This window comes from Brachyhypopomus gauderio, chromosome 2 (assembly GCF_052324685.1).
Source record: "Brachyhypopomus gauderio isolate BG-103 chromosome 2, BGAUD_0.2, whole genome shotgun sequence".
Lineage (NCBI taxonomy): Eukaryota > Metazoa > Chordata > Actinopteri > Gymnotiformes > Hypopomidae > Brachyhypopomus > Brachyhypopomus gauderio.
The window spans coordinates 10,578,293-10,592,570 of NC_135212.1; the positions used below are offsets into that span (position 1 = coordinate 10,578,293).

A 14,278-nucleotide genomic window follows, 5' to 3' on the forward strand; every position below is an offset into this window, starting at 1 on the left:
TAAACCTTACCAAACATCTGCATTAATAAACATAACAGTCGTGAAATGGACGATCGAAACAGTCGTAATTTTAATAAATTAAAAAAATTATTATTCTAATAGCAATATTCTACTACGCAGTAATACAACAACATAGTTCGATAAGCGTCTACTTCCGGTGACGTATTTTTCGGGAGACAGAACAACACCGTGGTTTAGTTCACGTGTGTTTATAGGGGAGTTTCTCACGGTGTTGATAGTTTATTGATACAACAACAGACTGTGTGATCTCCCTGTTGGTAAATATCGTAGCAATGAATAAGTTATTACAGGTCTCCATATGCAGGTTTCCTCTTTGTAAGTACTCGAGACATATGTCTCTGTGTGTGGGGCAGGTGCAGTGGCAGTGTGGGGGGGGAGGTGAGAGGTGGTTATACTGGGACTCACTCCTGAAGGGCCACACACACCACCCCACTAGTTCACACAGGAGATCACACCTACGATATTACAGCACTCAAGACCCTTCAGGTAGGTTCCGGGGTGAGGTGACTGTAGAGAGGTACTCCTCGGTGGAACCAGAGAAAAACGAGGAGTTTGTTTTTCTCGACGAATGTGAATGTGTGGACAACGTAGTGGAGCGGGTCCCCGAAGAACCTCCTGCAGCTCCGTTAATGAAGACCAAGAGAGAGAATAAAACAGACACAGGACTGCGAGAGAAAGCTTTGGAATTGCAACTGCGGTCTTTAGAAGATGTCATAAGCGAGAAGGTGGACAGAGAGTCTTGCATTGAGTTCAGTGACGTGGGATTTCCTCTTGAAGACGTAAAATGTTCCAAAAAGAAGAAAGCTAAGAAACTGCAGAAAGTTTATGGAACTCCGGACGAAGATGTGCCTGCCAGTGACGTCTGCTGCTGCGGCTGCGGAGCACTGATGCACTGCACCGCCCCAGAGGTTCCTGGCTACCTGCCTAGTGAGAAGTTCACACAACTAATAGGGGAGGACAAACTGAAGACGGCTATATGCCAACGCTGCTTCCTGCTGATGCACCACCAGAAGGCTCTGAACGTAACGATGTCGACAGAAGAGTACAGGAAGATTGTCAGCAGGATTAAGCCAGAAAAGGCACTTGTGCTGCTGATTGTGGATCTCCTTGACATTCCAGACTCCATCATCCCTGACCTGCCTCAGCTCGTGGGCAAAAACAAGCACATCGTGATTTTGGGGAACAAAGTGGATTTGTTACCTGGAGACTCTGAGAATTACTTGCCTCGGATCAAAAGGCAACTTGTACAGTATTGTTCCGATATGGGAATCCCCACCCGTGACCTCAAAGACATTCACCTAATTAGTGCCAAAACAGGATACGGCATCGAGAACCTGATCACAAGACTGCAGACGACCTGGAAGTACAAGGGCGATGTGTATCTGGTTGGGACCGCCAACGCTGGCAAGTCGACTCTGTTTAACACCCTGCTTGAGTCTGATTACTGCAAGACCAGGGCGACGGACGTGATCCACAAAGCCACAATTTCTCCGTGGCCAGGTAAGACCTCACCCAGTGCCACCGTGTTTATACCGAATTAAATCTCGGACCACAACATGAATCGAGTCCCATACATCCATCTGACTGAATGAGTGACCAACATAATTCATTTGTATTTTTGGAGAGCTTCTTGTCCAGAGCTGTAAGTGTCCCTAGCCCAAAAACACTTAATTTATTCTGTTGTTGGTGAAGGAACGACACTGAACCTGTTGAAGTTCCCCATCATCAACCCAACACCACACCGACTGTTCAGACGAGCAGAGCGCCTACGTCAGGCGGTCCTGGAGCAGAACGACCTCCCTCCAGAAGAGCTGAAGAGGATCCAGCAGTTCCAGCGTCAGGGATACCTGGTTGGTGAGTTAGGATTGGATTTGGAAAGATGTGATGAGTTGAATGTTGGATTGTGCTGCCATGATTCATAACCCTTCATAAACCTTTGGTGTGGGCATTATCATCATATCGTAGTATTGTTAACCTTGTAAATCCTGTAAAGTGCTTTGTGACAACATGTGTTGTGAAAAGCACTATACAAATATATTTGATTTGATTTGATATGGTTATCACTGCTACAGCGATGAATATTCTGGCATTCATCGTAGGCCACGTTGGGAGGACTTTCCGAGTTCAGCAGCCTTCGAGGAAAGACATAGAGTTTGACATCGACAGTCTGAGTTTCGGCGAGGACATGAAGGATGATGACGCTGGGAAACCAAAGCATGAGCCCACTGAGGAGATGGAGCTGTCCTACAATGAGATCAAAGACGCCCACTGGTTCTACGATACCCCGGGCATCATGAAAGAGCATGATGTGAGTCTCTCCCACAGTGCTGCAGGTGAATGTTACAGATGAAGTGAGAAGTGATTGTTTTAGCTCACACTTTCCTTTTCAAGGTTCTTAGCCTGTTGAGCGAACAGGAAGTGAAGACAGTGGTACCCACACACGCCATCGTCCCGAGGACGTTTGTCTTGAAACCTGGTCTGGTGTTATTCATGGGAGCTCTGGTACGAATCGATTTCTTGGAGGTATGTTTTCATAATTTTAAAACTGAGGTGCATTTACATTTTTAAATTCTATTTTAATATAATTTAAATAATTTGGATACAAACCATAAAAGTGTTATTTACTAATTAGCAAGTAGTTTTACATGTTTAAAATTCTTTCTTGGCTTAAATGTGGAATCTTAAATATTGTGGATTATGGCCAAACACCACGAGCGAACATCAAGCTTCAAGCGTGTTGACCAGAGGTTTACCTTGTACTATAAACGACAACATCAGCTCGTACGAGCAGATCCCCGTTACTTGTTAGATCTCGAGTGCAGCTCCGTCTGTCTTCTACCCGGACCAGGGGGATCACCTGTGCTGGTTTACCGTTGTCGCTTCGTCCCAAATCCCAGTCCACATCACCAGTTTGGAGAAAGCTGACGCCATCTACCAGAAGCACGCTGGCAGCACGCTACTCGCCGTGAGTGTTATAGCCGGAATCAAAACCAACACCAAGCACTCATTTAGGTTCAGGTTTTGTAATTTGCATATTCATGAAGTAAAGTAAAATACACGGATGCCTTAGAAAAGTACTTGTTCCATGTATAAAAACATCACTACAAGTAGCACATGGATGAAAAAAGATCGTGAAGCAGGTTGTTATTCTACTCTGGCTGAATTCCAGAGCTAACTTAATAGCTTAAGGTAGCTTAAATGAACTTTGAGGTAACTTTCATAACTTCAAAACTTCCCCATCCAGGTGCCAATGGGTGGACAAGAACGCATGAAGAACTTTCCCCCTCTCGTGCCCCAAGACCTGGTGCTCCAGGGCCGCGGTCTCAACACGGCCGTGACGGACATCAAACTCTCCGCAGCAGGTAACTGGGTCACAGCTGCTGTGCTGGGACTTCAGCCTCAGCTGCTTTCTAACTGCAGGGTTAAACAAAGGGTGTCAAAGCAAGCACCCATTACTGGTAACATTGACACTTCTTATTTAGTAGTTTTCATTAAGTTATTAAGTTAAAACTTGTATAGTTTCATCAGTGTAACAATACAAAATTATTGTAATTTATTATTTTGTTATGGGTGGGGGATTTTTAGTTTTAATACGTTTATTTATTATTTTGTTAAATATGTTACACACGTCGAAACGTCTTGTGCATTGTCAGGCCTAACCAAACTACAGAAGCGCTGCCCCGCTGAGATTAGCTCCCTGTCTGTCGGGCTTAATGAAATCTAAAGAAACGTATTCAAATGACCCTCCTCAGGTTGGGTTGCCGTGACAGCAGCAGAAGGCGAGCGCATCGTGCTGCGGGCCCACGCTCCGGAGGGGGCGGGGCTGTGTCTGCGGAACCCGCCCCTCCTCCCCCACATCGTCAACGTGAAGGGGGATCGGATCCGCAAGAGCCCCGCCTACAAAACCAGGAAGCCGCCGGCACTGGTGGACTCGAGTCTCAAGGTGCGGGCCAAGATGAGGAGATGAAGGCTCACGCCTCTCCGGGTACTGTAACGTGAGATTCGTCACGGAGACGTTATACATGTGGCCCACCTGCAGCAGTGCACTTCATGAAATTAGGTGTTTTGGTCTTTATGAGGCTACTGCACAAGTCTGAACAAAACTCAACAAGTTTCCCTGATGGTGTTGGTAATCCTGTAACTGTACAGTTCAATTGTAAATATATATATAATGTCTCATGTACTGATTTTCTTTGTGTAATTTTGAAGGGTTGTAGAGTTTTATAGTAATATTAAGACTAAAGATTTAACAAAATTATGTGGGGGTACAAGATTTTTTTATTGAAATATTGGTTGTTTACATACAACACCGAGCTAGGACACATTAACTTTCTTTGAAGGAACTAAATTTCAACTTTAATTTGACACATCTCAACTGATACAGTATTACTATCTGCACAAACTAAAATGACACCAACACGTTGATTACATGACATCTGGGGGGGGGGGGGGGGGGGGGTGTTATTTCAGTTGAAAATCTTATATCTATAGAAAGGAGAGAAGAAAATAAGTAGGTTTGTGTACTAAGAGATGATAATGCACCTACAGCAACAGTATCTGACAGTCTAAGTATCCATTTAGTCCATCGGTGCCTGGCACAATGCTGGGGGAGCGTCTTGCTTTGGTATGATATCCAATAAACAATATTGCACTGAACTCGCTAAAGGTGTCTATATCTTTTTCATTCTTCTTATTTTAAACAATATGGCACAGATATTGACTGACACACCGATTGAAAATAAGGCCATATAAAATCGAATGCATTTCAAATACAGATTATACAGATCACATCAGCTTTGGAATAGCAAAAACAAACAAACAAACAAAAAATCAATCAATTCCGGTTTGCAGTATTTCCTGCAATGTTCCACAATTCAATTAAATTTTTTTAGGAACAGTAATAGAAGGAACAGGAGGAAAAAAAATCTTTTAAAAGTTCTTCAGAAAAAATTAATGCGCACCATAAGAAAGTTTGAAGAAAAAAACAGATTGTCAGAGGCACTAGAGAAAGGAGGAGTAATATGTACAGTCTCAATAGGAGCGGGAGGGCCATGAAATCATCTTTGGACTGTAAGAACAGAAACTGCTGAAAGATGATGAAGAAAAGAAAAGGCCTGTTTAGTTTCTTCTAGCTTCAGTACTGATGAGAGTCCCAGCGGAGGTGGGAGGTGAGTGGGTTACGCGGGGGTCCAGCTCGCCCTACCTGGTGTCTTGGTTATTCTCTGGGTGTTTATATAGTCGGGCAGGTACTGTACTAAATGAAGGTGAAGCAGACGTTCTACTGTGTTAAATCGTTGCTTCTATCTGTGAGAGCAAGTAAAAGTTGAAAAACAAAAAACCTCACTGGCTGTCAAGTGTCCTTCAAATGTCGCGCAGACGCCAACCGGTCCACAAATGTTAATGTGTCGTTGCATTCTTGCTGTCACTGCCCCTCTCCCTCCCTCTCTTTCTCTCTCTCCCTCCCTCTCTTTCTCTCTCTCTCCCTCCCTCTCTTTCTCTCTCCACTGGAGAGGAGTGATCTAAAAAGACAGAGACTCCACTCTGTGCTATTCACGGCCGGCCGCCCGGCTCTGTGGAATCCTGGCGGGGGTGGACAGAGGAGTGATGCACTGTCTTTCAGAGATGCGTCGCCTTTGTTACCTTCAAGCGGTGTGATAATGAAGGGGGGGGGGGGGGTCTTTTCTTTAAAGGCTCATCAGGACACCACTGAGAGTTGAAGTCAGTTCTTGGTTATTTTGGAAGCTACGCAAGTACAAAAATATGGATAATTACATCAGCGCTGCTCTAATCATTACATGCCTCGTTATGCGGCACAGGTCAGCGATAACTGTATAAACAGGGAAACACTGAGGTGATGGTGCAGAGACGGTGAGCACCTGAAACAGTAGCAGTTCGTCCATGAAATGGTTTTAGTAGTATATGACGAATCATTATTATGGTTTAATTCTAAATCGGTTTTAAAAGGTGTTCAGCATCCACATGACGGCTGAAATTTTATAAACATATATTCCATAACTCTCCTCACTTCAGAAGACAACCACACATGACAAAAAAAGTGCATACAAACTGCTTTTAACCAGGCGAAGAAAAAAAATAAAAAATAAAAAACAAAAATAGATACATGGTGTGAAAAGTGACCGTATGAACTCCATGTGTTACTTGTCCTTCTGCATGGCTGTCTCCAGGTAATACACGTTAACCAGGTGGCGGTGCAGGTGACGTCTGTAGTCCATCTCCAGCGGGAACGTGCGGTCGCAGAACACACACGTGTGACTAAGCAGCTGCGTTGGAGACGGAAGCTCCTCCGTGGGGGTGCTCGGAAGCTTCTCCGAGCCCTCGGCGGTAGCCGCCAGCCCGTTGAGGCCGGAGTCGTAGCTCCCCTCCGAGGCACAGTCGCTGATGTCGCTTCCGCCGTCGTGGCTGTGGATGCCCTCGTCGTCCTCCGCGTCTGCGGGTTTGCGCCGCGTCGGCCCTGGGAGCTCCAGCGAGGAGCTCTTGGCTGCCGGCTCCTGCCTGAACCCCGGGTCGCTCTCGTGCTCGGTGGGGGATGGGATCTCCTCGTTCCCGCTGTCCACCTCCGGGGCCTCCTGGGCTTTACCGGACCCCTTGCACTGATCTTCAGCCCTGATGTTTTCTTCTGTGCTTCCAGACTGCTGCTCCTCTCCTGCAGCCAGTTCCTCTGAAGTTCTCTGCAAGGTCTCCGTTATTTGAGGATCCTTTGTAGTAGATCCAGGACCTTCCTCTACCGAGCTGAGATCCATTGGAGCGCCATCTGCTGGACGTGCGAGCAGTGCGGGCTCTTCCTCCTGTTGTGGTAATGTAGGTTTCTGTGCAGTACACTTCTCCGTGCACTGTGGCGAGGGCTTCTCCAGGGCCTGGTGTGCGATGAGTGTCTCGGGTACCTGCTCAGGCCCTGAAGGTGGCATAGCGTCTCGCTGTGAGGCATCCGGCGTCCCATCCGCCCTGCTGACATCCACACTCTCGCTGGGGATCTCGGGTTCTGGCACCGTCGTCTCTGCCTTGCTCGTGCCCCTCCTGCTGGGCCGGGCTTTGCCCTTCGACCCCTTGCTCTTGGCAGGCTCGGCCACTGTGGCGCTCGTCGACGGCCGCTCCGACGCCTTCTCTGCCTTGCGTCTGACCTTCTCCGGACGGCGGTCGTGCCGGGCTGAAGCCCCGTGCGGCGAGTCCGTATCCTCGGCTTTGCGCTTCACCGCCTTGGCCTCCCTGAACGTCTCGCCGCGGCTCATGGAGGACTCTTTCTGCTCACCCTTGGCTGCTTTGGCTGGCTTCTTGCCCGCTTTCCTGGACGCCGCCGCCTTCTTGGGGCCGGCATCCTTGGTGTTCTCCGCCTCCCTCTCTCCATCCTCCTTCTCGCCCCGTGGTCCGTTTTCTCTCCCCGTCCTCCCCCTCTCTTTCCGCTCCTCCGCGTCTTCTCTCCGTCTCTGCTGACCGCTCTCCCGCCCTCCCTCCGAGTCCGCTCCTCGCTCCACTTCTGCTGCGTTCTGGTCTTTGGCCGCCTCCTCCTCCTCCTCCTGGACGTTGACCTTGGCCGCCTTCTCTTTTTTAGACCGACTTCGGCGAACTTTCTCCGCGGATTTTGTAGCCTTTTCCGCTTTTTTCAGGTCCTTGTCCCTTTTAGCGTGTGTCTTGTCTGTGCAGGGTGTGGCTGGTGTCTCCACGGGGTCGGCCTTCTCCGCCGCTCTCCCTCTCACCTTCCTGCCCTCGCTTTTCTGCCCTGCTCGTTTCTCCGCCCTCTTCTCGCTGGCCTTGCCGGATTTCTCTCGCCCGGGCAGCTCTGCGGACCTCCTGCCGGTTTTCCCGCTCTTCCTAACGGAGAGGTTCATGGGTCCCGAGCACGAGTCGCCCTCCGTCGTCTCCCCGTCGTCCTGCTGCTCCGCCTCCTCGCCCTGCTTCCCGCCCGGGGAGGTCGCGACCTCCTCGCCGTCCGCCTTCTTGACCCTCAGCCTGACCTTTGACACGTCCATGGAGATGTCCGAGCAGCCGGGGTGGCGGGACTTGATGTGGTACTGCAGGTTGCACTTCTTAGACGCGGCGTACTTGCACACGGGACACAGGAACTGGCGCGGGTTGACGTGGAGCTCCACGTGCTTCTTGAAGTTGCTGCGGTCGGCCGTCTTGTACTGGCAGTAGGGGCAGCTCAAGGGTTTGGGCCCGTTGTGCACCTGCCGGGCGTGGCGGGTCACCTCGTGCTGATTGGCTGCCAAGTAGCTGCAACTATCACACTTGAAAGGCCGCTCACCTGTTTGAAAGGCATGTGAAAGTCATGGGGTCAGCATTAAACGTGTCCATTTTATCTTCCTACTTCTAAGCACAAAACGGCACAAAACACCAGCCTCATGCAGGGAAATCTTTTAAAGACAAATGAAGACTCATCGCAGTAAAGAACTGAAATCACTCCAAGACTCAGCAACACAAACCTGTTCCCATTTTATCCAAAGCCATCTGGCTCCGTGGTGAGCAACAAAAGAGAAAAGAGGTGTTGTGACCAAACTAAGACTGAAAGTTAGGTGGTACCAGCCTAGTTAATCACAATAGGTTTTTACAAAAACATTTTTTTTCCTCTAATTTTACTGTATTAACTTCAATTAAATACCAGAGAACACTGAGTAACTGGCCACTTTTAGGGGATGGATGAAACACTCACCTGAGTGTGTTCTCATGTGTCTGGTGAGGTGAGTCTTCTGTGAGCTCGAGTAGTCGCAATAAAGACACTGGAAAGGACGTTCACCTAGAACAGGGATAGGTGACGAAATGGCCACGATCAAACTGGAAACTCTAATTGGCTTAAAACCAACTTTCCATGTTCACTCAACTGTAATCCAATACATGCAAGAGGGTGAGGATCACCACACCTTAACCAGGCGAAGGCCGTGTGTTATACATTCCCACTTCATACTAAAAGATGTTACGGTAATGTTTTGCGATAATTCACACATCCACATAAAATCATTAGCATTAAAAAAACATTAGAATATATTAAATAAACGTTAAAGACCCTTGCAAAACTCAAAAGCCCTTGTAGTAAAAGACTCTACTCACCAGTGTGGGTGCGAATGTGCTGTATGTAGTTATTCTTCCTGTCGGAGAAGTAGAAGCACTGGTTGCACGTGAACAGCTTGCTGGGGAAATGGTTCCTCAGGTGCTTCTTCCAGTGGTACTGGCTGACGGTGGAGTAGGGGCAGATGGTGCACCTGAACACCCTCTGGTCGTCTCCTTCGTTCTTGTGGTGCCGGAGGTGGGCCATGTAGTGGTCGTAGCGGTTGGTGTTGTAGCCGCAGCGCTCGCACCGGATGACGCCCTTGGTGCAGGCCCCGGCGGCGCCGTTCTCCGCCCCCTGCTGCTGGGCGGGGCCTCCGGAGGCAGCCTCGTCGTCCGAGTCGGCCGCGCCGTTGATGACGATCATCTTCTTGGTGCTGTGCACGCGGATGTGGCGGATGAACTCCTCTTCGCACGCCGCCTGGTACTGGCACGGCTTGCAGTAGAACGGCTTCTTCTTCTTTTTGGGGGGCTCTGCCGCGGTGGCTGGCACGGGTGCCACCGCTTGGCTGTGCTTGCGCTTGACCGGGGTGGTGCCCTCGGCCGGAGGACTCGAGCTGGGGGGCTTGGAGAGGTCCTCCGGCCTCGTCTCCTCTCTGGTGTCCTCCACCCTTTCCACGACGGGCTCCGCCGCCGGCCCGGGCTCCGCCTGGCTGGGGGCGTCTCCCTCGAGGTACGGGCTCGGCGGCGAGTCGGAGTTGTCGTAGCTGTAGCGTATCACGTTCTCGTCCTCGCTGTCGGAGTAGCTGCTACAGCCCACGTTCTTCAGCTCCACCATCTGCTTCTCCTCCACGACACAGTCGCCCGGGGCTCCCTCCGACGTCAGGGCCACGTTGGCCAGCATAACCAGCTGAGGGGCTGGCAAGTCCGTGCGGGGCAGCTCGGGCAGCTCGTGGCCCTCGTCGGGCATCGGGATGCCCCGGGAGGGCACGAACATGCCCGAGCCCAGCGCAAACACTGTCTGAGCAGACATGCTCAATCAGCTGTGTGTGGGGGGGGGGGGAGAGAACACAGACATGACTGTCATTCCTCAGATTAACACAAACTACATCTTTTAAAGCCTCTGCACTTTCCCTGTTCCAACAATACAGATTAAACTAATACACAAGTGATAAAAACCTTCAGTGAATTAGTTTAGTGATTAGATTAGGTATGTCAAAAACTGGACTCCACAAAGCCATGGCCCTCCAAAACTGAAACCACTCCTCACCAAACTAGAACTTTGCTTAATTCATGAATTATTAAACAGTTTGAAACAAGTGACATATCTACATGTAATGAGTCCTGTATAGAATTGTTCTTTTGGATGTTGTCATTTCATTGTTGTACCAAGTCATTCTTCACAGGCTTAGGCTAAATTAAATAGGATGACAAAAGGTCACGTTACATGCAAATTAGGTTGTAAAAACACTCTGGCTTGTGCCTGCAAGTATGCTGCATCAAAGGCAGATTTCAGTACCAACAAACTGAACCTCCATGTTTTTGAGATCACATGCATTATAGATCACAGCATTTTGATTGGAACCAGCCATGTCTAAAATCCTCCAAAGGACCGAACTGCTTCTGCCAGATCAGCTGATTTCAACAAAGCATTGATCATGAGTCTTGTTCAACAGTAACTGATGTAATCAACCAACATTCACTTCAAAAACGAAGAATACCAACATGTCAAGAAGGGGAAGGGTGGACCAATCCATTTTAGTGGTGCAAGAGGGAAGACTGTTCAAAAAGCAGTAGTAAAGTCATTAAAAAACCCTGCAAATTCCCAGTAATTAGTAATTACTGAGGCACACCGACCTCTATTACTATCTCGTTTCTGTTTGTAAAGGCGTTTTTCAAGACATCTTCTCTGGACTCAAGCTTTATCAAATGTGCACCCCTGCTACAGAGCTAAAGTAAATAATGACTGCCAGGTTGCCACTGCAATAACACTTAAGCCTAGTGCTACTCCAAACCAAAGTTTCTTAAAGTCTCTTGGACAGCTGTCCAAACAAACCAACACCAAAAACACACTTAAAACAGTAAGATAAACGACCAATAGACTAAAAATAGCCTAATATAATATAATACTCAGGTTGAACACAGCGCCCTGCGACATTTCTAACAGTACTGTGTATGGACATGTTCCTCATGAGTCATGGTTCATTTTGGCGTTATCTGTTGTTTCTCCACCTGCTAAATCAGGTCCGAGGCTTCAATGTGAAGTTCTCTCCAACAGTGTCGGTATCTCACACATGTAACACAAAGTTTTTAAGGATAGCCAGGGAGTTCAGGTACCGTTCAAACCGGAATTATTTTGACAAAACAGGTTTCATTCCGTTTAACGACGCAAAGAAATGTGTCATGAGAGCAAAACTGAGAGGAAGACCAAGCGAGGCCTCCGCCGCACAAACACGAGTTCGGCCATTTTACAGCACTGGCGACTGTGGGAGAGACACAGCTCGGTGTTGAGATGCGAGATTAGTTCAACGAGGTTCACACAAACCACCTGAAATGTAGTTTTCTTGTTTAACTCGTGTGGTTAACTCTCGAAAATAAAGCAACGAGGGGGGGAAGCCTCATTCTGTAGAAAAACCCCGACCTGGTTGGACAGCTCCCAGGACGTGAGGTAAAAACCAGCTATCCGAACCAGAATAAAGACCCAAACCAGACACCAACTCGGGCCAAACTTTTTAATATGGGTTTAGGGACGGTTTTAAAATTAAAAACAACGTTATTTCGTCTTCGTCGGAAGTCTTGACAACTTTAGCGGGGTCCGTGTACAGAAATGCGAGAACGCGTTCCTCGTAAAACAAAAAAAAACTACTTTACAAACACCTTCCGGACACCGAGTGGTTTTAAAACGACACCGGGGCAGTGAAGCGTGTTGTGCGCGGCGAGAGGCGGCCGGCGGCCCCGGGGCGGGTCGCTGTCCAGCGGGGACGCTAGCCGCGCTTAGCCCCACAACTTCAGCAACTTCTCCGGAAGATGGACGCACTCTTCAACGACAACTATGAACATGCAGGGCTGCCCGACACCAGTTATAACTTCTTTTTTTAATACAGAGTGTTTTTTGGGCGAGATTGGGGCCGTGTTTGTCGAGTAAAGTTGGTTTTATGACTTTTATTCGGCGTGTTCGCCGTGGTCCTGATCTCCGTGCTGGACAGCGCCTCTTCCTCTCAGCGCAACACCCCTCCCCCCTCCTCCTCCCCCCCCTTTACCTCAACTCTTCCTCCATTTTTTACACTTTCCCTAACTTCGTTTTGCCGTACAAAAAGTCGAGTTTGAGTTGTTAAAACGTCCCGGGCGTCGGGGAAATAACTTACCGTCCGTGTTCGTTCGGTGTTTCGGTGATGTTTGGCGAGGATTTTCGAAGTCGTGTTTTTCCCCCCCAACTGCTAGTTCAGGGAAGCGCGAGGCTCTCTCACACACACATTCCAGCACATCGCTGTCCGCGCGGCCGCGTGACGTCAGCGCGCGTCCGCGCAGGGCGGCCTGTTGTTCGCGCGCTGAGAGTTTACTATTGTGTTTACACGCGCGCGCAGAGCCACAGAGCCCTGAGAGTTTACTATTGTGTTTACGCGCGTGCACGGAGCCTTGGCGCGACGCGGCGTGCACTATTATAGACGTGAACACAAAAACAGTACTCATTGTGGAAAAGGACGTACTTTTTTTTTTTTTTACATTTTTGTTGTTATGAAAAGAACTTCAGTCCTAATTGGTTGTTGGCAGCCTTATACGGGTTCTACGTTTAAACATGTTTAACTGTCCCTACAATTATTATTATTATTGATAATAATAAAAAATACATAAATAAAACAAATAAAATATTATATTATCATTATATTTCATCTCGAGGAGTGAAGGAACACTATGATCATTTCATTTTCAAATATAGTCATCCTCTGTGAATTCAGAGTTTTTTTTTTTTTTTTGTGAAGATTCTATGAAATACTGAGGAAGTTTGGCATGTCATCATAAAATTCTCAGCACCTTCTACAGAAGCACCATCCAGAGTGTCCTTAGCAGCTCCATTACGGTCTGGTATGGAAACTGCACTGTGCAGGACAGAAAGGCTCTCCAGCGGGTCACCAAAACCGCACAGTCCATTTCAGGAACTACCTTCACACCCTTACAGGACATCTATCACTCCAGAGTAATCAGGAGATCACGCAACATAATCAAGGACTGTACACACCCACAGCACTCACTCTTTACACTCCTCCCTTCAGGCAGACGCTACAGGAGTGTGAAGTCCAGGACTAAAAGACTGACAAACAGTTTCTACGCACAGGCAATCTGGCTCGTTAACGCCTCTCAAGCCCCCCTCAACGCTCTACATGTTTCTGCACCTTACCACATTTAAATGCCCTTAATGTTAAATGTTTACACATACATCTCAAATATTTTACATGTCAGTAACTTCCAATGTTTACATGTCCATAGTCTTTTTGCACAGAATTCGCACATACTTTGCACAAAACACTTTCGCCATCCTGCGAAATATTCACATTCACTTTATTTTTTATATTTATTTACTTATTTACTTTTGTATTATTTCTTACTATTGTATTGTTAAATATTTTAATTTTAATGGTGAATGGAGAAACACCAAAGTAAGAATTTCATTGCACAGTGTAACTGCCTGTTTCTGCTGGGCACATGACAATAAATCTCTTGAATCTTGAATCTAAGAAATAATTATGACATGTTTCATGAATATTTTTAGCCTTTCTTATTTTTGAGGACTAAGTGTTCATCATAGCTTAGATATGTGATAACTGGTTAAGATATATCAGACTATTCTTCCCCCTGTGCCTGTGAAGTATCTAGCCTATTCATTTGCAGAAGGAAGCTTAATTTTCTAACCTCAGACCACACATGTTCACTGTATTGTATTGTTCCTGAGAAACACTCAAGATTATCAGTTTTCAATAATCAACTATACAATGTTTAAGGATGTTGCCACAGGGATATATTTTAGGTAGATTATAGAATACGAGAGTATAAAGTACAGATTTCATATCTGTCAGGAGCCAAATTCCAATGTCTTCACTGAAAACCCTTTTATTACTCCTTTGTAAATCTTCAGACTTTCTCATTTTTACTGGTATAGTCCTTACAGGGAGAAACTGTCCTAACCATTGTTGTGTGGTCTGCGAGGTGAATGTGGATTGTGAATGTTTACTATATAACTTTAACATTGATTTTAACCACATGC

General features: G+C 47.4%; 2 protein-coding genes across 3 annotated transcripts; one reads left to right on the top strand and one right to left on the bottom strand.

The window, feature by feature from the left end:
- Positions 1–167: 167 nt before the first annotated feature.
- On the top strand, positions 168–3,998 carry noa1 (nitric oxide associated 1). 2 transcript variants are annotated; one of them, XM_076986682.1, is made up of 7 exons: positions 168–1,521; positions 1,714–1,875; positions 2,121–2,329; positions 2,413–2,544; positions 2,870–2,986; positions 3,266–3,383; positions 3,774–3,998. In XM_076986682.1, exons 1-7 carry the CDS (start codon positions 294–296, stop codon positions 3,986–3,988), a joined length of 2,181 nt encoding a protein of 726 aa, XP_076842797.1. In that variant the 5' UTR covers positions 168–293; the 3' UTR covers positions 3,989–3,998. The 2 variants fall into 2 exon arrangements, with proteins under 2 accessions (XP_076842797.1, XP_076842805.1); XM_076986690.1 differs by having other exon boundaries at positions 2,413–2,523.
- A 680-nt stretch (positions 3,999–4,678) lies between these two features.
- rest (RE1-silencing transcription factor) lies at positions 4,679–12,572 on the bottom strand. The gene is made up of 4 exons (XM_076986671.1): positions 12,384–12,572; positions 9,082–10,061; positions 8,687–8,770; positions 4,679–8,281 (listed from the first exon to the last, which is right to left on the bottom strand). The coding sequence occupies exons 2-4, from the start codon at positions 10,049–10,051 to the stop codon at positions 6,177–6,179; spliced, it is 3,159 nt and encodes a 1,052-aa protein (XP_076842786.1). The 5' UTR covers positions 10,052–10,061; positions 12,384–12,572; the 3' UTR covers positions 4,679–6,176.
- Positions 12,573–14,278: the final 1,706 nt, after the last annotated feature.

Bases quoted from the DNA above. Each gene is read 5' to 3' on its own strand.
- noa1 (XM_076986682.1), top strand. From the start codon at position 294: ATGAATAAGTTATTACAGGTCTCCATATGCAGGTTTCCTCTTTGTAAG. The intron at 1,522-1,713 runs GTAAGACCTCAC...TTGTTGGTGAAG, and splicing joins CACAATTTCTCCGTGGCCAG to GAACGACACTGAACCTGTTG. The intron at 2,545-2,869 runs GTATGTTTTCAT...TACCCGGACCAG, and splicing joins TACGAATCGATTTCTTGGAG to GGGGATCACCTGTGCTGGTT.
- rest (XM_076986671.1), bottom strand. From the start codon at position 10,051: ATGTCTGCTCAGACAGTGTTTGCGCTGGGCTCGGGCATGTTCGTGCCC. The intron at 8,771-9,081 runs GTGAGTAGAGTC...TCCCTGTTCTAG, and splicing joins GCACATTCGCACCCACACTG to GTGAACGTCCTTTCCAGTGT. The intron at 8,282-8,686 runs GTGAGTGTTTCA...CCTTTCAAACAG, and splicing joins ACACATGAGAACACACTCAG to GTGAGCGGCCTTTCAAGTGT.